This window comes from Cornus florida, unplaced genomic scaffold (genome assembly GCF_030987335.1).
Source record: "Cornus florida cultivar Cherokee Brave unplaced genomic scaffold, ASM3098733v1 CherokeeBrave_3.0.0_Hap2_Chr06, whole genome shotgun sequence".
NCBI lineage: Eukaryota > Viridiplantae > Streptophyta > Magnoliopsida > Cornales > Cornaceae > Cornus > Cornus florida.
In genome coordinates, this window is record NW_026775576.1 from 59,716,641 (window position 1) to 59,738,611 (window position 21,971).

General features: G+C 33.0%; 1 protein-coding gene and 1 pseudogene across 1 annotated transcript; both read right to left on the bottom strand.

Moving 5' to 3' along the window:
- Positions 1-15,595: 15,595 nt before the first annotated feature.
- Positions 15,596-17,656, bottom strand: LOC132314179 (disease resistance protein LAZ5-like). The gene is made up of 6 exons (XM_059813073.1): positions 17,396-17,656; positions 16,820-17,295; positions 16,352-16,628; positions 15,995-16,240; positions 15,752-15,866; positions 15,596-15,600 (listed from the first exon to the last, which is right to left on the bottom strand). Exons 1-6 carry the CDS (start codon positions 17,654-17,656, stop codon positions 15,596-15,598), a joined length of 1,380 nt encoding a protein of 459 aa, XP_059669056.1.
- A 1-nt stretch (position 17,657) lies between these two features.
- LOC132311636 (disease resistance protein RUN1-like) lies at positions 17,658-20,100 on the bottom strand (annotated as a pseudogene).
- Positions 20,101-21,971: the final 1,871 nt, after the last annotated feature.

Genomic DNA, 21,971 nt, shown 5'->3' on the forward strand with positions numbered 1-21,971 from the left:
TATATATAGAGAAAATATATTTTGTGTGCAGCAATCATGTTAGGTTTAGTAGTAGTAGTATAGTATAATTTTAATTTTAATTATTAGGTTTTGAATTTTATTAGGTTTTTATTTTGTTAATTAGAATTTTATTAGGTAATTACTATTATTATAATTTAGTAATTTATTATCGTGGAAGCATGTGGTAAGTTCTAGAGCTTTGGGGTTCTCAAATTAGGAGAGGTTGTGTTGTATTTTGCTTTTCCTGCTTGGTTGGTTATTGCATATTGATTGGTCTCTGTCGTTTGATGTATTAATTTTGCTTTCCAAGATATCATTTTTGGTGTGGCTTATAGCAATAAACTCATGACTCATTTACATCAAGGATTTTATTAAATATGAAAATTGAGAAATAATTTAATATATGGACCATTTGGTCAAGCAAAATTGATTATAGATTGCATTTTCAACAGTAACTCTAAAGCTATTTCGAAATGTTCAGATCAAATATGATACTTAATTTAAATATGTTTGTTATCAGGTGTGGAAAGAATTATTTGGTCCATTTGGGTTTGGTTTAGGTTTTGAATCCCTTCCTAAAGCAATTGTGGGATATAATAATTAATGAAAGTAGTATAATATAATTTGTTAATTTGAATTTTATTAGGTAATTACTGTTATATTTTGTTAATTTTAATTTTATTAGGTTATTATGAATTAAACTCTTTTTATATTTTGTTAATTTGAATTTTATTAGGTAATTTTGAGTTTTATAGAATTAATATCAATTAATAAATAAATACTGAAACTCTTTGCACAAATGCCGAGAAAGTAATACTATACTTAATCTTAACTCAAAGACTAAGAAAGGTTAGCCAAAAGACAAACCCAAAAAAATTTAGTACTACACTTGATCTTAGCCTAAAGGTCGAGAAGGTGTGATTATTATTTCTTTAGCTCTATAGTTTTATAAGAGACTTTCATGTAATTCTTTTTACTTAAAACCAACGTGGACTTTATAATTTGAATTAGCTCTATAGTTTTATAAGAGGCATTTATATAATCTTTTTACTTAAAACCAATGTGAGACTTTATAATTTGAATTAAGCTCTTTTTATATTTTGTTAATTTGAATTAATTTTAATTTTATTAGGTAATTTTGAGTTTAATAGAATTTTATTAGGTAATTGCTTTATATTTTGTTAATTTGAATTTTATTAGGTTATTGTGAATTAAATTATTTTTATATTTTATTAATTTGAATTTTATTAAGTAATTTTGAATTTTATAAAATTTGTATCAATTAATAAATAAATATTGAAACTCTATACATAAAGGCCGAGAAAGTTGTACTACACTTGATCTTAGCCAAAAGACCAAGAAAGGATAGCCAAAAGGCTGACCCAAAAAAATTTAGTACTATACTTGATCTTAACCAAAAGGCCGAGAAGGTATGATTATTATTTTTTTAACTCTATAGTTTTATAAGAGGCTTTCATGTAATCCTTTTTACTTAAAATCAATGTGGAACTTTGTAATTTGAATTAGCATAAGAGGCTTTCATCTAATCATTTTTACTTAAAATCAATGTGGGGCTTTATAATTTACTCTTTTTATATTTTGTTAATTTGAATTAATTTTAATTTTATTAGGTAATTTTGAGTTTTATCGAATTTTATTAGGTAATTACTGTTATATTTTGTTAATTTGAATTTTATTAGGTTATTGTGAATTAAATTCTTTTTATATTTTGTTAATTTGAATTAATTTGAATTTTATTAGGTAATTTTGAGTTTTATAGAATTTATATCAATTAATAAATAAATACTGAAACTCTTTGCACAAAGGTCGAGAAAGTAGTACTACACTTGATCTTAGCCAAAAGACCAAAAAAGGTTAGCCAAAAAGCCGACCCAAAAAAATTTAGTACAACACTTGATCTTAGCCAAAAGGTTGAGAAGGTATGATTATTATTTCTTTAACTCTATAGTTTTATAAGATGCTTTCATGTAATCATTTTTAATTAATAAATATTTTTTATATTAACAATTATTGTCTAATTAGATTTTTTTTATATTAAAAACTCATAATAAATAAATAAATAGGTAATTTGTGTTAAAATTTTATATAGAAACTCTTTTTAATCAATTAATAATATTTTTTTATTTTAATAATTCTTGTCTAATTAGATTTCCTTTTATTAAAAAACTCATAATAAATAAAAAAATAGGTAAATTGTGTTAGAGTTTTATAGAAACTTTTTGAAAACCTCTTTTTTATATTAATTAATAAATATTTTTTTATATTAATAATACTCGTATAATTAGATTTCCTTTTAATAAAAAAACTCATAACAAATAGATAAATAGGTAATTTGTGTTAGAGTTTTATTGAAACTCTTTAAATATATATTTGTCTAATGTGATAGAGTTTTATTACAAAAAATTAGGTAATTTGTTGTAGAGTTTTATAAAAATTATTTTATTTTCTTTAAATATATCATTCTTTAATTATATTTATTTCTATTTAAAAATTATAATAGTAGGTAATTTGTGGTAAAATTTTAAAAAAATTATTTTATTTTATATATCAATTAATAATTTTTTTATATTAATAATTATTGTCTAATTAAATTTTCTTTTATTTTAAATCAAAATAATAAATAGATAAATAGGTAGTTTGTGTTAGAGTTTTATAGAAACTCTTTAATATATTCTTGTCTAATGTGATAAGAGTTTTATTGAAAATAAAATGGGTAATTTGTGGTAAAATTTTAAAGAAATTATTTTATTTTCTTTAAATATATCATTGTCTAATTAAATTTTCTTTTATTAAAAAAACTCATAATAAAAGATAATTTTTTGTCTAATTAGATTTTATTTTATTAAAAAATTTATAATAAATAGATAAGTAGGTAATTTGTGTTAGAGTTTTATGGAAACTTTTTAAATATATCATTGTCTAATATGTTTTATTGAAAATAAAATAGAAAAATTATTTCATTTTTTTAAAATATATCCTTATCTAATTAGATTTCATTTTATTAAAAAACTCATAAGGTAATTTGTGAATTATTATTATTTGGTGAGTCTCTGAATTGCTGTCCCTTGAATTTCTAGAATTATCAATTTCTATACCCTTTCTCCTTTCTCAATGCATCTATTTGTAGGTTTCTTGGATTAATAGGATGATGATATGTGTCCTCCCCTGATAAGGACAAAATCATAACTGGGTCGGGTCGGATGAATGTCATTATCTTTTATAATAATAGTATAGATATAGATATAGATATAGATTTTGTGTTACAGTTGTATAGAAACTCTTTTAATAATAGTACAGATTTATTAAGGAATTTGTAATTTGAATTTATAGAAACTCTTTTAATAATAATATAGATTTAGAATAAATAGGTAATTTGAATTTTATTAGTTAATTTTTAGAATTTTATATTAATTAATTAATATTTTTTTATATTAATAAATAAATACTAAAATACTGAAACACTTTACATATTTAATAATAGTATAGATATATACACATGCTACAGATTAGCCCAATTCATTCATTTAACCTCTTCTGGGCCCACCCGAACCACAAGATGCGTTGTGGCAGCATTGGTGAAAGTGGGTCCCACGCTAACAGTTAAGTGGGACCGATCATTGGAGAGTGGCATGCACCAGCAGAACTATGTGTTGGACTTCGGAGGATGGTTGGTGGTGGAGCCCCTAGTGGCGTTCTTGATGGGCCCAACTATTTATCAGGCATGTGGTGGATGAGCCAAGGGTCCACACTCACTCATCCATTTGAAATTGAGGCCCACTTAGTAATAGGCCACCAAGGGCATGACCACCTTGAACCCACTTGCTTAAAGTGGTCCCTCTTGTTAGCTTCTCCAAAGGGACCCATCGGTTTTCGTGGGCCCACACGTGCCCAACTAACCTGCAAAAGCTTACCATTAATTATTACACCATCAGCACACGAAGACTTGTTTGCTGTCGTGTGCCAATCTCATCTTTTTGGTAGGGCCCTTGTGGCAAGGGCAAATCTAAATTTTGGGTAGGGGCCTCTAGACAAAAGTCAAATTTCGTGTCTATTGCGAAATTTAAGAAGGACCAAATTAACATAATTTTATCATAAATAATTTTTTTATAAATAATTTTTTTGCTTTAAACTCGGAAACTCAGAATTAGAATAGGTCAAATCCCTCACTCGCCAAAGCTCCCAATCTTTGTGTTGCAATGAATATGTAAAACCCAGCCGACAAATATGGAATTTTTTTTATAATGCTTCCTGTAAAATTATTTCTTATTTTTTAGTTTTTTTTTTCATAATTTACTTTTCAAATTCTTTAATGGTCTATTTGGTTATATGGAAATAGATAGTGGAAAGCGAAAGTGAAAGAAAGTGAAGTGAAAGAAAAAAAAATTAAGTTTTCATGATGCATTTGGTTAGAGTGAAATTTTTTCAAGAAAGTTCTGAATCTGTAATAAAATGTTATGCTGTTAGTTTGGATAGAAATAAATTTGAGTAAAATTAATTCCTGCATCAAATTTTGTTGTAGATAATAATATTCAGAACTTGTACGAGACACCAAGTCACCTAAATTTTTTTACTAAAAAATATTTTAATATATATATGATTTGGAAATTACAATTTATTTTCCTTTTTAAGTTGTCGCTTTTCTTACTTTTTCTCTCTTTTTCTTATTATTTTTTTTTTTCCTTCTACTCCTTTAAATATATTTTTTTCTTCTTAACACTGTGCTTCCTTAACTAAAATCCTAGCTATGCCCCTGGGTCCACCTAGACACACAAGATCTGAATATTTAAAAGATGAACACTCTGGGCCTCTTTATAGAAAGTTAAATAGGAAGGGATCAAGTCTTGCTACTACTGTAATGAATTGTAAAATGGATCCACCATTTGTAATGAGTATGTGCATAAACACATGCATCTGCCTGTATACGCACAAACATCTAAGGGTTTTTACTTTTCTGTCCATATCTGTCGTGTATTTTCGTTATGACCTATAATTCTAACTTATTCATTGGGTTTACTTTTTGGCAGAAAAAAAAAAAAAAACAGAGCACAATGAATATTCTAATGATTAAAATCAAGTCATTAGTTCATACGCGAGAATTCATCATCAATAATATTCAAGCTCCCCCAGTCTGAAAAGTTTCGATCATTCTTTTTGTGATTACAGTATGTTTCTATTAGCAACATTGAGAAATCAGTTTTTTCTGTTCGGTCATAAACTTAATTAAATCATCGTACAAGTATCTCAAATTTCAGCTTTGCGCAAAGTCAATAAATTAATTTAATCAAATCAATCAACCAGTCTATTCTAATGTTTCCTGCTGAAGAATATGGCCAATATCTCAATCTCAGTCTGATCTTAGATAAGATTAACAGTGCATCCATTAACTCGAGGCCTTCTTACTAGAAACAATAAGGCCTGATATAGAAATTTTTAAGCTTAATGAGATATTAATTTGAAGTTCTTTTTGGTCCCAGTGAAGGTATGTCTTCACTTTTTTCTCTGTATCTTATTGTAACATTTCGTTGATTAATACAATTTCCAATCATAGTACATCCTTTACAATGGAGTTAGGGTAGCCAGAAATATGTGGGCTTTGGTCATCTCCTATGTTACGTTACTGGTTGAATGAGCTTTGTGTGGGTCCATGCCCATCAAAAATTTGACCTGTTTTTTATTTGTGGGTGGTAGACTCCAATTAGCGCGCTCTTGTAACCTACGATTTGATTATTATAAATAAAAAATTTTAGGACATGATGTGAAATTATAATCAATAGATGACCAAAAAGATTATGGTATGTATTAACAAAACATTTTTCGTCACGATTGAAATTGTTAATACAACAAACAAAGCTTCTTGTATGCAAAAATGACAATCAAAACAAACAAACGTATACAAAAGTATCCAAATGATCCTTTCTATTGCCTCTTAATGCTGCTCCACAAACATTCAACTGGCTTCTAGGATTTGTATGTGTTAACCTACAAAATTGCAACAATGAAATACCGTAATTAATTAATTGCTGTATATATGAAAAAATATGATATTTGAAAGTGATGGTATGATTTTAAGAAATGAGAAATTGAGTTTGAAGAGAGTGATGAAAGTATGATATGATGATTATTGGGTGGGTCTACTCACCTTCACCTTGAATGTAACAGATGGATACCCATTTTCTTCACCTTCCTTTCACAAGTAGTCTGACGTTCTCAGTTTTCTCAGAAAACTGAAGCATGAATGTAACAGCTGGCATCATCACAAATATTGGGAGGGCCTGGGCTGAGCTTTGGTCTCTTCTTCATCAAATTTTTAATTGGTTGATACTCATTAGACAACCAATCGTAATTGATGATATTTTTCTTCTGTTCTTTGTAATTGGTTACGTTCATCAAAATAACGTGACTGCCTTTACACCTCGCAGACCTAGTCTCTCTCCCCACGCCATAACCATTGATTTTGAGATCAAATCCAATAATTCCATCAATTTCATGAAAATCCCAAACAGCACAGATGGCAATTCCTTTGACATTATTGTAAGAAGATAAATGATCTCCCACCAGAGACAGAGACATCTCATCCATAACCAATTTGTGGCACTCTCCGAATCTCAATCCGCGATTGTTTGGACCAATTCCACTTGGTGGAATCCAATACCGTTCCAATGATTTGCAGCCATGTGCATTCACATGTTCAATAGATGACGGAAGTGAAGTTAACGTTCTATTTCCAGACTAACAAGCCTCTCGTGAACTCGAATCGACTCGTGGACCTCAGTTAGATTTTTACGTCCACCAAGATATAAGTCCTGCATTCAATGATCTGTACGAGTTCATCCAAACACCAAGAGGACGATGCGTAATTTTTTGAAAAAATGATGATTGCAAATTTCGATTCCTTAATTGCCTTGAGGAGCTCAGAAGGAATCGATTTTCCTCGTTGAAGTTTCTCGTCATCTTTGAAGGTGTGAATTCCTTTATGTTGCAGAACCATATAGAGATGGTCCACAAAGTTCTTGTGGGTTCTTCACCTCTAAAACTCAAGAAGACATCATAATTCCATCGAGGCCAAGAAGAAGAAGAAGAAGATGACGAAGAAGAAGGAAATGCATCCATTGAGGCTTGCTAATTTGTGAATGCGCTAATTTGTCGGTGTGATTATGATAGTTACAAATATCTCTCCCCCTCTATACCATTTAGAGAGAGGATGCACATGATAAGAAGTTGCAGGGAATTTTCTATGAAACTTCAATCTATTTTCGGGTCCATGTATGTGGAAGTTGATGGTAAATTTTTATGAGCTTTATTGATCAAACAAAATATATTTTTAGCTGGGAAAAAACAAAATAGTGTGTCAAATTAGGCTGCCGAAGAAAGATTTCCAATATCTTCTGTGGGGTTCTTCACAAAAGGTAGTCAAGTTTTTTTTTTTTGTTTCGGAAGGTAAAATGTGTTCAAGTTGAATGTAAAGGAAAACGTGTGGACCAAAATGTGCAAGTGGTTCGAATCTTCTTTCGGGGAATCCAAAGTTTAAAATGTGCAAATATACAGAAAGCATGCATAGATAGATACATAACTTTCATAATACACAGTACATATGTCAAAATATACACAAAATCTACCACTACTAAATATTTAAATCAAGCGGTCATGTTGTGAGCAAAATAATGTGCTTATATGTTACTCCATTTAAGACTATCCAAGAGTTATACCAATTTGACCAATCAAAATAATAAATTTAAAAAACTAAGAATACAAATTATATTTTAACTATATATATAGGTGCTATATATTAATAGTAAGTTATATATATATATATACACACACATGTACATTCATTAAGTAGGGAGAGAAAAAAATAAGAATAAAAATCTGTACGCATACGAAGGTAGTTATTTACATATACACACACACTACGGATTAGCCCAATTCATTCATTTAACCTCTTCCGGGCCCACCTGAACCACAAGATGCGTTGTGTCAGCATTCGTGAAAGTTGGTCCCATGCTAATAGTTAAGTGGGACCGATCACTGGAGAGTGCATGCACCAGAACTTCGTGTTGGACTTTGGATGATGGTTGGTGGTGGAGCCGTGGAGGTGTTGGTGGGCCCAACCATTTATCAGGCATGTTATGGATGAGCTAAGGGTCCACACCACTCATCTATTTGAAATTGAGGCCCACTTAGTAATAGGCCACTAAAGGCATGACCACCATGAACCCACTTGCTTTAAGTGGTCCCTCTTATTAGCTTCTCGAAAGGGACCCATCTGTTTTCGTGGGCCCACACGTGCCCAACTAACCATCAAAAGCTTACCATTAATTATTACACCATCACCAGTAATCGTTACATGAGGACTTTTTTGTTTGGAAGTTAAGCTGTATTAATTGATTGTAACTGTACAACATATAAGCAAGGCATAGCCCATTACACCAGACGAAGCCCAAAAGCTGTCAAAACAAATGGCCCAAGTCCATCAAAGTTGAAACAAAGACAATAATAGTCTAACAAACCCTAGACTAAGCTTGTCTAAGTCAACAAAAGCAATCCGGTTACAAAGCAGAGGCATCGCGAAGCAAACGCCGCACCTCCTAAATCAATCCGGTGGCTCCGCCGGAGGTCTGATGAAGGCACCAGGTAATCCCCAATCAATTATTGCTTTCCTCGCTAATGAAGAGTCCTCCACTCTCATAGAGAGAAGGCGCTGCTTGACCATGTCCATCGTTTGGTTGAGGATCTGTGATTGTGATTTCCTGTGTCCTTTGAAAGCTCGATCATTACGTTCAGTCCAGATCCGATTGATGAAGGTGGAGAGGACAAGCTTGGTAATTGAGTTTTGCAGAGTCCTTCGTTTCGTTTCTAATTGTGTGATGCCCAAAAGATGAAGGTCCCCCAGGAAGAAGGAGCATGAATTCGACCCTTTGACTTGAAGAAGCTCCAAATTGGGGAAGTAAATGAGCAGGAGAAAAATAGATGATCGTGGGATTCAGCAACAGATCGGCAAAGATGACAAAGCCCAGCGCCAGGAACAGACTGCATACAATTCCGATCAAGAGTTGAAAGGCGGCCCTACACCGCGAGGCAGAGAGAGAACTTGCACCGAGGGATAGAGAAATTGTTCCAAACGAGGTGGTGCCAAATTGTGGGTAGGTAATGAGGAGTAAACCAACCTACTGTGTGCTTGAGGGAAAAGGCTCCATCTAGGGATGGAACCCATATAGTTTTATCTGCAGAGGAGGATGGTGGATCAATCAACAGGAGGTCTGGAAACTGAAGAGTGCACTCAATAGGAAAGCTCCAGTCGCCATTAATTGCAAGAGTGGAAAGCTTCTGCCCCGGAGTAATTGGTGAGTTTCCCATGAATTCAGCTGTGGTACGTAAGCTAAGAGGCCCATAAGGTAACCAGTTGTCCTCCCAAAAGTCAATCGAGGTCCTATTTCCAGCTTTAACATGGATCATTGATCTAACAACACCTCTTAGGTGCAGGCAGGAGCCTTTTCTAGTTGCCTGAGTTGGCCTGAGGTATGTTTAGAGTCCAAATACATCTGTCCCTAACAAGCTGAGCCTGAACCCATTTAGCCGAGATGTTGTCCCTGTGCATAGAAATCACGTTCCACATATGCTTTAGGCAAACTGCAGTGTTAGCAACTTCCAAGCTTCTAAACTCCAATCCTCCACAAATTTTGGGACGGCAAACTTTAGCCCACGTGACCCTAGCCCCAGTGTGCTCGACATCATTCCCTCATCTTTTTGGTAGGGGCCTTGTGGCGAGGGCAAATCTGAATGAGCAATGATTGGGTCCTGCCCTATCAGGACAACTACAAATGTCCAAAATAAAAATAATCAAACCCATTTTTAAACCGGTTAGAAATCTAAGGACCCATCGGAATTCAACATCTCATTTTTATTTCTCTCACTTTTCTCTCTAGCAAACACTATTTTCTCTCTCTACCAAACCCATCACCGCTCCTTTCTAATTTCTATCACTTTTCTCTCTCCGGCATGCCCATCGTTGTTTCATCATACTTCTCTGACTACTTTCTATATATACAACAAACTCATCACCACTTCTTCGATCTTTGGCGTGCCAAATACTTGACCTTCTCATTATTTCCACCACAACCACCTCCTCCACCACCGGCGTCGGGGACTCATCCGCCTTTGTATTGTTTTGTGGGCGCGTAACTTTCTTTTCTGATTTGGATGGTGGTGAAGATAAGGACGGTGCTGAGATCAACTCTGGACTATGGGAATGTAGCTACCGACGGAGCCGCCGAGTTCGGACCATATGGAAAAAAATTTGAAGCCCTATTTCTTAAAAAAAAAAAAGTAAATTACTCTTTAAAAAGTAAATTTTTTTTGCAAGAATGCTAGTTTTGAGGTTCTTGTGTCTCTCTTGAATCTGCTACCAAGTTTTCAAAAGTTTGATGTTGAAATTCAAGAAATTGAAGTGGAATGCCACGGAGAAGATAGAGAATGAATGCTCTGACTCGGCGAATCTGAAACAACAGAATAAAACAAGAGCAACAAAATCAACCGCTAAACAAGTTTTTTTACAATTAAATTCAAGGTTGAAGAAGTACCAATCGTGTTTCTTTTCACAACAAGAATGCATAAAATTTATAGATACAGATCACTGTGAGCCAGCAGAACAAATCATGAATCTTAAATCCAAATTTATGAGCTTTTCTTTTGTTTTTGAGTTTTGTAGGTGTTGAATATATCTCACTTCAGATGGACCACATTACTTGACAAATGGTCAACAGACTATGCCACATCATCAACAATGGTCCACAAAGATTGGTCAAATGGTCAACAAGCGACGCCATATCAGAAACGATGGCCCACAAGTCAAACGGTCTAAATTGCATGACACTTACCACGTCAGTATACCTTAAACAGAAGATCAAAGACTTGAAGACCTAAGTTGGGATCAAGACTCAAGATTACTTGGGATCCGAAGAGGTTCTTGGTTTGGTGGATGAAATTCAAGCTCGTCGAATTGACACTCGACCTGACTCATAGAGAGAGATACCATTTTGACTCCCATACATTTTGGACCCATCTCAATTAACTTTTTTTTATAATGTTAATGGGCCCCACATGTGATGTCATATGACATCACCCAACCTCTCACTTGGCCTATATAAGGAGGTGATCCAAGGCTAAGCAAGAGGTAGAACAAAAAGGGTGAGGATTAAATAACCTCTCATGTTTCCTCTATACACCTTCATCAAGGGAGTTAATGGTGTGCTACTACACTGCCATCTTCACTCTCTTTCTCTCGAGTTTGCATGTGCTTCCACCTCTCTCAGTCCACCTCAGATTCTATTATGTTGTCTAAATCCCTCATAGTTGTGTAAGATATCACCATTTATATGTATTTTATTGTGTTACGAAAACGAACCCCTACAAGTTTTAAGTTGTATAAACCTTGAAAGAGAAACGAGTGGAGAGAGCGTGGGTAGCGGTGGCAGCGGCTATTCAGACCGGATTCACCCGGATTAAAACGGGTTGGGTCCACCTCTAGACTTTTTTAATAATATTTTTAATTTGGGAAAGATGTTGGTGTTTTAGTGGTCCACGTCAATTGTAAGACAATTTTTGTCCTGATAGGACAGGACCCAAGCATTGCTCAATCTGAATTTTGGGTAGGGGCCTCTAGACAAAAGTCAAATTTCATGTCTATTGCGAAATTTAAGCAGGATCAGATGAACGTAATTTTATCATAAATTATTTTCTTTATAAATTATTTTTTTATTTTAAATTCAGAAACTCCGAATTAGAATAGATCAAATCCCTCTCTCGCCAGAGCTCCCAATCTTTGTGTTGCAATGAATATGTAAAACCCAGCTGACAAATATGGAATTTTTTATATAATGCCTCCTCTAAAATTATCTCTTATTTTATAGTTTTTTTTTTCATAATTTACTCTTCAAATTCTTTAAGGGTCTGTTTGGTTAGATGGAAATAGATGGTGGAAAGTGAAAGTGAAAGTGAAAGAAAGTGAAGTAAAGGAGAAGAAAACTAAGTTTTCATGATGTATTTGGTTAGTATGAAATTTTTTCAAGAAAGGTGTGAGAAAATGTTACGTTGTTAGTTTGGATAGAATGGAAGAAAAAACAAAATGATTCTACTTTTCAAAATTGTCCTTATAATTTTAAATACTAAAAATACAAATAAATTTGAGTAAAATTAATTCATGCATCAAATTTTGTTGTTGATAACAATATTCTGAACTTATACGAGACACTAAGTCACCTAAATTTCTTTACTAAAATATATATATATATATATATATGATTTGGAAATTACAATTTATTTTCCTTTTTAAGTTGTCGTTTTTCTTACTTTTTTTTTCTTTTTTTTTTCTTCTTATTTTTTTTCCCTTCTACTCCTTTAAATATTTTTTTTCTTCTAAACACTGTGCCCCTTAACTAAAATTCTAGCCATGCCCCTGCGTCCGTCTACACACACAAGATCTGAATATTGTAAAAGATGAACACTCTGGGCCTCTTTATAGAAGTTAAATAGGAAGGGAATATCTGAACTTTGGGATCAAGTCTTGCAACTACTGTAATGAATTGTAAAATGGATCCACCATTTGTAATGAGTATGTGCATAAACACATGCATTTGCCTGTATACGCACAAACAGCTGAGGGTTTTTACTTTTCTGTCCTTATCTTTCGTGTATTTTCGTTATGACCTATAATTCTAACTTATTCATTGAGTTTACTTTTTGGCAGAAAAAAACAGAAAAAAAGAGCACAATGAATATTCTAATGATTAAAATCAAGTCATTAGTTCATGCGCGAGAATTCATCATCAATAATATTCTAGCTACCCCAGTCTGAAAAGCTTCGATCATTCTTTTTGTGATTACAATATGTTTCCATTAGCAACATTAAGAAATTAGTTTTTTCTGTTCGGTCATAAACTTAATTAAATCATCGTACAAGGCTTTGATGAATTTTGAAGTAGTAAAATCTCATTTCAAACTTAAAAGTATTTCAAATTTCAGCTTTGAGCAAAGTCAATAAATTAATTTAATCAAATCAATCAACCAGTCTATTCTAATGTTTCCTGCTGAAGAATATGGCCAATATCTCAATCTTAGTCTGATCTTAGATAAGATTAACAGTGCATCCATTAACTGGAGGCCTTCTTACTAGAAACAATAAGGTCTGATATAGAAATTTTTAAGCTTAATGAGATATTAATTTGAAGTTCTTTTTGGTCCCAGTGAAGGCATGCCTTCACTTTTTTCTATGTATCTTATTGTAATATTTTGTTGATCAATACAATTTCCACCATTTAGGAAAAAAAAAAAGATATTAATTTGAAGTTCAAGACATGACTAGGTGGTGTTTGATAAATTTGAAATTTGAGAATTAGTTAAGTACTGAAATTTCTAAGAGCTGAATTTTGTGTGCTAATTGTAAATTGAGAACTTTTATACTTATTTTAATAATTTGAAGTGTTCAGTGTTTTAGTGGTCTTCTTACTTAATGTTTTAATTCATTTTAAGGGGAACTTACTATTTTATGTGATATCCAAATTTAGTAATCAAACACACAATTAGACAATCACTTGATTTTTGCAAAACTAAGTATTGGATTGAGTTGTCAAACGGCACCTAACATTTGAACCTCATGAACTGTCAGCTCAAATCGTTTCAATTAAACTTGAATTTAAGCTTGGAAATATTTGCGAAGGTTTTTTCGGCATGCACACATTTTATGCACAATAAGTTGAGTAACCGCATTTTAACTTCTCATCACGTCCTTCATACATTTATGTGGTTAGTGAGCTAACAAACCAAGTTGGGGTCTATGCTAGGATAATGTGATTTCTTGGAATACAGTTTTATTTGCAAAATTTCTGGAAATTTGGTTATCCTGAATGGGTAAAGAGGCACTTAAAATGGATCAGAGGGAGCGTATTAATGTTGTAAAAGATGAACTTTTAGGTTTAGTCTGGGCGTTTATAGGAGTTAAAGGAAAACGGAATTTCTGAACTTTGGGATAGAGTGTTGCCACTGTTGTAATGTTTTGCAAATTGGATCCACACTTTGTAATAAGTATGCATACAGAAAAACACACATCTGCCTGTTATACGCATAACCATCCCCCACTTTTCTGCCATGTTAACGTCTGAGGGTTTTTACTTTTCTGTTCATATCTTTTGGTATGAGCTATAATTCTAAATTTTCTTCTTGGACATTGCTATTGTGCTGCAGCAAGCATTCTATTTTATGAATGCATTTTGTTTTCTAGAAATGTTGTGCTTTTTAGTATTTTTAATCTTTTTTTTTTTAATATATATACTACAAGTGGTATTATGTCTAATATTCTACTCTCCGTTTTTATTTCTCCCTTTTAATGTAAATGGCTGTAGGTTGGTGAAAAACGAATTGAAGTTGCTGCACAGAAGGGCAACACTTATTCATTGAGTTTACTCTTTGACAGAAAAAAGGCACAGTGAATATTCAAATTATTAAAATCAAGTCAATATTATAGTTCATGCGCGGGAATTCATTATCAATACTAATCAAGCTCCCCCAGTCTGAAACGTTTCAATCATATTATAGTTCTTTTTGTGATTACAATCTGTTTCTGTTAGCAACATTGAGAAAGCAGGTTTTTTCCATCTACATTTGTAAAAACCTCTCTCTGTCTCTCTCTGTCTCTCTCTCTCACACACACACACACACGCACATGCACGCACTCATGACATGTTGCACATATACTTGTAGACTTTTGTGGTAATGAATCCCGTCTTGGTTTAGGTGGTTAAGTGAGTTGGTGTTGGAGCACGTCTTAGAATCTAATATTGCCTTCAATTATTTATTTATTTATTTAATTTTTGATGCTTAGATATTGAAGATCAAAAGTAGAGTAGTCGTTTGGTGAGAGCCAGAATTTATTGTGCAGTAGTCATTGTTGAATAGTAACATGTTTGAAGGCTTAATTTTTAGACTTAGTAGACTAAGGACATAATGCACTTCATGTCCTTTAGCTAAACTCCTAGTAATAATCCATAAACTTAATTAAACATCTCACAAGGCTTTGATTAACTTTGAAGTTCGGATAATTAAGCTCATTTCAAACTTATAGAGTTTCAAACTTCTAACTTAGAGCAAAGTCGGTCAAATAATTTAATCAAATCAATCAACCAATCTATTCTAATGTGTTGGCCATGGGGACTTTTATCATATATCAAACGAGGTATAGTGCTTGTGATAGAACGTCCTATATGGAAGGTATATATCATTTATTTTGTGTACTCCCTTCCGAAACCGTAACTTAATGGCTATTCTTAACCATAAATAAAAATTTTCAGGACTCGATGTGAAATTATAATCCATATATGACCAAAAAGATTATGGTACCTACTAACAAAACATTTTCCATCACAATTGAAATTGTTATTACAACAGACACAGCTTCTTGTATACAAAATTGACAATCAAAACAAACGTACAGAAAATTGACAATCAAAAGTATCCAAATGATCAATTCTATTGCCTCTTAATGCTGCTCCACAAACATGCAACTGACTTCTAGGATTTCTGTGTGTTAACCTACAAAATTGCAACAATCAAATACAGTAATTGCTGTATATATGAAAAATATGATATTTGAAAGTGTTGGTATGATTTTATGAATTGAGAAATTGAGTTTGAAGAGAGTGATGAAAGTATGATATGATGATTATTGGGTGGGTCTACTCACCTTCACCTTCACCTTGCTCCTCCATAATTAGATGGATACCCATTTTCTTCACCTTCCTTTCTTCCATCATTATTTGACCGACTGAATGTTCGTAGACAATTGTTACAGCTGAAGCCTGAATGTAATTTTTAATTGGTTGATCTTCACAAATATTGGGAGGGCCTGAGCTGAGCTTTGGAATCTTCTTCATCCAATTTTTAATTGGTTGATCTTCTTCGCCATTGGTTACGTTTATCAAAAAACGTGACTGCCTTTATACCCCTCATACCTAAGACGTGTCTTCACGCCATAACCATTGATTTTGAGATCAAATCCAAAATACTCCTCCATTCCATGAAAATCCGAAACAGCACAGATGGCAATTCCTTTAACATTATTGTAAGACGATAAATGATCTACCACCAGATACAAAGAAGACCCCTCAACTTCACTCTTATGCCTAAACCATTGCCGAATCTCACTTCCCCGAAAAATGATCCATTCAACCCCCTGTTCCATGCACGAACATAACAAGTTTTGAATGCATACATATATATGTATAGAGAGAGAGAAAGAAAAAGAGAGAGAGAGAAAGAGAGGGAGAGAGGTAAAGTAATTAACCTGAAGCTGACTTTGTGATGATATATTTGGCATGTTCCCCATCTCATCCATAACCAATTTGTGGCACTCACTGAATCTCAATTCGCGATTGTTTAGACCAATTGCACTTGGTGGAATCCAATACCGTTCCAATGATTTGCAGCCATGAGCATTCACTTTTTTAATAGATGACGGAAGTGAAGTCAACGTTCGGAGGCTTGTGCAATGTTCCAAATCAAGGCTTTTCAGACATTTGAGTTGAATGAGGCTTGTTGGTATGCTAGACAAATTGCTTCCACTTAAATTTAAATAAAAATAATGAAAGTGCTCAAAGCGGAAAGCAATTCCAGTTGCAAATAATTAGGAGGAGTTCTCTTTCGCACCAATGAAAATGGAACCAATGAATTTGGCATTTTGGGAGAAACTTTTTCTAAATCACTTAAATTAAGGACACTAAGGTTACACAATTGTACAATGGACGATGGTAACTGTTCTATAGCGGTTCCTCCAATGGCAAGGGATTTTAAATCCTTCATTCTAGAAAAAATGTTACTTGGAACCCTTTTAAGCTTTCGGCAATCACCTACCAATAAATCCTGAAGCCCTTCAAGAAGCTCAATTGATGAAGGCAAATCTTTTGTTGCAGTTTTTGTCAAATAAAGTTCCCACAAACGATCCATACACCCCTGAATTTCTGGAAACTTCTCAAGTTTTAAGCATCCACTTAGATTCAAATATTTCAACTTTTCCAACTTGATGCTTTTTGCGAGACTCCTCAGATTTTTACAGTCCCCCATTTCCAAACAAACAAGCCTCTCGTGAACTCCAATCGACTCGTGGACCTCAATTAGATTTTTACATCCTTCAAGATTTAATTCCTCGAGATATGAGAGACTAGACAAGTCAGGAATTTTATACAAATATAAGGAGTCACCGAAATCAAGGTATTTTAACTTCTGTAAAAACTGGAAAGGAAACAAGTAATGAAAGAAATCAATCAGTTTCAATAAAATTCGACAATACTATTCATATGTAAATAATTGTATATATAAACTCTGATCATACCTTGATACTTGATGATATTTCTTTGATTTGGTTGTGACAAAGGCGAAGTTCCACAAGATTTTTTGGATGGAAATTGGATGGCAAAAACTTTGTAGGATAATCATCCCAATCGAGATAACATAATTCATTTGAAAGATATGTAAATTGTTCACAAGGTCGTATGCCACTGAGTTTGAGTAGCTTAAGTTTCTTCATCTTCTCAAAGACATTGACATCTACATGTAACTCCTCTCGTACATGTTCATCAGGCACGTTTAACATAATGCCTTTAACAGTTTCTGTCACCTAATTATCAAAAACTTTATGTAAGTTACTGTTAAAACCTTAAAATTATCCAAGTTTACAACTGTTTAGATGGAAAAAAAGATGCAGCAATCCCTTTTTTTTTTTTTTTTTTTTTTTTTTTTTTTTGCACAACTTGAATATCAAAATTAAACTTATATGGAGTTAGAACGTACCGTATTCTCTTTGAACACTTTATAGATATCTTCATAAAACCACAACCTACTTCGTTTGCCAGGATCATCAGGTGATTCTTGACGAACAATTTCCTTACCCATTTCTTGTAACAAATCATGCATGCACAGCTCGTTGTATGATGAGATAGTTATCAGTGACCCCGTTCAATAAGAATTGCAATTCGTGGGTGAAACCCATTGCTGCCCAATATATTTATTACACAATCTTCATCATACCCTTTGAAGAAACAAGCAATGTCAAGGAATAAATCCTTCTCTGTGTCATCAAGGCCATCAAAACTTATCTTAAGAACGTCATGAATTTGTTTATTAGGAATTCTTTTCAAATTATCCCATTCATGTTCCCACTCTTTTAAACTTCTTTTAAATAAAAAAGAACCCAAAACTTGAAGAGCTAATGGAAGGCCTTGGGCATAATTTATCACACTTCGTGAGAGATCCAAATAATCCTCCAAAGGATGGTTGTTAGTGAAAGCATACCAACTAAAAAGTTGAAGAGCTTCATCATCATTCAACAACTCAACATTGTATATTTCATCTACTTTATGCTCTACCAATAAATGTTCATTTCTGGTAGTTACAATGATCCTACTTCCAAAACCAAACCAATCATTTGCTCCAGTTGAACTTTCCAATTGCTTCAAACTATCCACATTGTCAAAAACTACCAGGACCTTCTTGTAACAAAATCTTTTCTTTATCACGTTGATCCCGTAGTCAACATTAGAAATCTTTAGATCTTCTTCCATTAGGATGTCTTTCAAGAGTTGGTGTTGCAGATTAGTTAGACCATTCTGTTGTTCTGAAATTCCTTTCACATCATTAAGGAAACAACAACTTTCAAATTGATGAAATATTCGATTGAAGACAACTTTGGCTATGGTTGTCTTTCCTATTCCCCCAGTTCCATAAATTCCTACAGTGCACACATCCTTTGACCCATTATTTAGCAAAGCGATCACTTCGTTGACACGAGAATCTATCCCCACTTCATACTTGGCAACATATAATGGTATATGTTCCAATTTTTTTATAATCTCCTGAACAATTTTTTGGATAAATTTCGCCTCATGCCTATGAAGTACAAAACACATTAAGAAGAACTAGTGAGTCATAAAAAATTTTATATTTTATTTATGGGTAAATTATAATAATAATCATAAATTACTCAATTCGTAAACTAAATTGATTGAAATAGACTAATGCATCTTAAAAATGTTGATAATTCACGCCATGGAAATGCACAAGTGGTTCTAGTAGTAAGACTGCTTGTGTTTATTTCTTGTGATGGTTCAACAATGCATCTATATATATATATATATATATATATATATATATATATATTTACTAAGATATAAACTAATAATAACAATTAAAATTTAGTATAAGATATTGTGCAATTTTTCTCAATAAAAAAAAAAAACAAAACAAATTCTCAATAAAAAAAGAATGCTAATTGAAAATATAAATTGTGCTTCATGTTTGTTTCTACTAGTAATTAAGTATGTATTGCAAAGTCGTTTGGTTAAACTTGTGCACGTATTTCATACGGCAATATAGAAGAAGAATAAAATTTGTTGAGTCAGTTATTACCCACTTGCTACATCGTTTAAATCCCACCCACTTAAATCTGCTGCCTCTACCAAAGCTGCCCTCCACTTTTGCACCTTTTCCTTGTCCTCCTCTCCAAAATTTTCCTCATGTTTGGCAAATGCTTCTCCAAAGCTTCCCTTTTGTTTCCGTACTTGTGAGGCATCCACGTTGTAGAAAATTGGCAAAATCGTCTGTCCCACGGTATTCCTACATTCAATGATATGTAAGAGTTCATCCAAACACCATGACAAGGATGCATAGTTTTTCAAAAAAATGATGATTGCAAATTTCGATTCCTTAATAGCCTTGAGGAGTCCTGAAGAAATCGATTTTCCTCTCTTCAGTTTCTCATCATCTTTGAAGGTGTGAATTCCTTTATGTTGCAGAGCCATATAGAGATGGTCTACAAAGTTCTTGCGGGTATCTTCACCTCTAAAACTCAAGAAGACATCATAATTCCATTGAGGCAAAGAAGAAGAAGAAAACGAAGGAGGAAATGCATCCATCGAGGCTTGTTAATTGGTGAATGCAAAATTTCTGTGACTATTTAGAGAGAGAATTAATGCACATGATAAGAAGTTGCAGGGAATTTTCTATGAAACTTCAATCTATTTTCGGGTCCATGTATGTGGAAGTTGATGGTAAATTTTTATGAACTTTATTGATCAAAGAAAATATCTTTTTAGCAAAACAGTGTGTGAAAAAGGTGTAGGTATGAAAGATTTCCAATATCTTTTGTGGGGTTCTTCACAAAAGGTGTCAAGTTGAATGGAGAGAAAACGTGTGGACCAAAATGTGCAAGTGCTTCGAATCTTCTCGCTATTGTCTACTTTTGGTGAATTTTCCAAACTTCAAAATGTGCAAATACACAGAAAATGAAAGCTTGAACTACTCATGAATTATGATGATACTGTTGGAAATAGTGGCCTAGTTACACACACAACACTACACTATTTGGAAGAGAATAGAAATGGAGGAAAACACTTTTTATTTCACTTGATAGAAAATGAGTACAATGCATGGGTTTACATAGGCTTCAAAACATAAATGTAAATGAAAATTAAAACCCCACTAACATATCATTTAGTAGGCAAAACTCCCACTAACATAGTATTTAGGAGATTTAATTCCCATACCTCTTAATCTTACATAACCTTTTCCATCAAGACCATTTACTACCCCACTAACATGAAATGCACACATGCATCATGTATACCAAATACTTGAAAATACTAATTACAACTAAAATTCTAAAATCAATTTTATTTTCAACACCCCCCTTTAAACTTGATTTTGTAACTTGAAAGTAAACTTCTTATTGATCTTGGGGGCTTGATCAAAAGTTTGTTACTTTATCTTGATTTCCACCTCCTTCAATTGCAACAATCTTCTTGGCCATTTCCATTGATGTATATGGCTTGTGAAAAATCTTCAAATGCTTGTTTGATGTCTTCACATAATCATATATCATCCTCTTTATATAAACGCACCATCTATCTTTTTTCTTCTTGAATCTTTTATGACTCTTCAACTTCACATATGCTTCTTCTTTAGAGTCAAAAAATAACTCCATATTCACCCAACCTGTGTCAATTACAAAACTCTCCAAACCATTTTTCAAAAAAATAATTTGACAAATTATTATCATCTTGAGCTTCAATCTCATACTTCGTTGGAATAGCTTTCTCCAAGAAAAGTTCATTATTCTCCACAATATGAACACAATTATCATAATATTTGATTTTGCTTTCCAATTGAGATGAATATGAAAAAATCAAAATTTTATCAAATAAGTTATATCTAACTTATTTGAAATTGGAATTTGGAACCATACCTGTAACTGTTAACTCACCAATTTCATCAACTTTTGCCCCTTCTTTAGCACTTTCTTCTTCTTTAATTTCTCTTTTCACTTCAATCTCATCCACTTTTTCAATCTCTTCTTTAACACCTTTCTTTATCTCTTCCTTATTCTCTATTTCACTTTGGCCTTCAACTTTTGAATCTTCAATTTCTTCAACTTCATTTGTGTTGTACGCCTTTTCATTCTCCACATATTTCTCCTTAAGACTTTCATAATCAGCCTTCGTAAACTCATCATCCTTAGTGCATTGTACCCAATACTCCATGGGTTGTGATTCACTTCTATGATTGGAAATGATGGTCTCGATCATCTTCCAAACACAACTTGGAGTTTTGTACTCTCCAAAATACCCCCAAATTTCTTGATGTATTGCTTTCAGCAACACTACCAATGCCTTTTCTTCTTTCTTTTCTCAAAACTTGTTAGACATGCCATTCTTTGGCTCTAATCCAACAACATCCCATAAATCACATGCTTTGAGGTATGAAGTCATGATGATTCTCATTCTCCTGTAATTAGAGAACATCATCTTCTCACTAAGAAAATACATTTTCTCCCCTTCATCATCATCAAGGAGAAACATGTTTTTCTCAAATGTTGAACCTTTTAGGATCAACTTCGTCAGGCCTTCAGGATCGTC

What these genes read in the sequence shown, in the direction of transcription:
- LOC132314179 (XM_059813073.1), bottom strand. Translation starts at nt 17,656, where the DNA reads ATGTTAAACGTGCCTGATGAACATGTACGAGAGGAGTTACATGTAGAT. An exon ending in AAATATCATCAAGTATCAAG is followed by an intron (nt 17,296 to 17,395) that starts GTATGATCAGAG and finishes TTTCCTTTCCAG; the next exon opens with TTTTTACAGAAGTTAAAATA. An exon ending in CATCACAAAGTCAGCTTCAG is followed by an intron (nt 16,241 to 16,351) that starts GTTAATTACTTT and finishes TGCATGGAACAG; the next exon opens with GGGGTTGAATGGATCATTTT.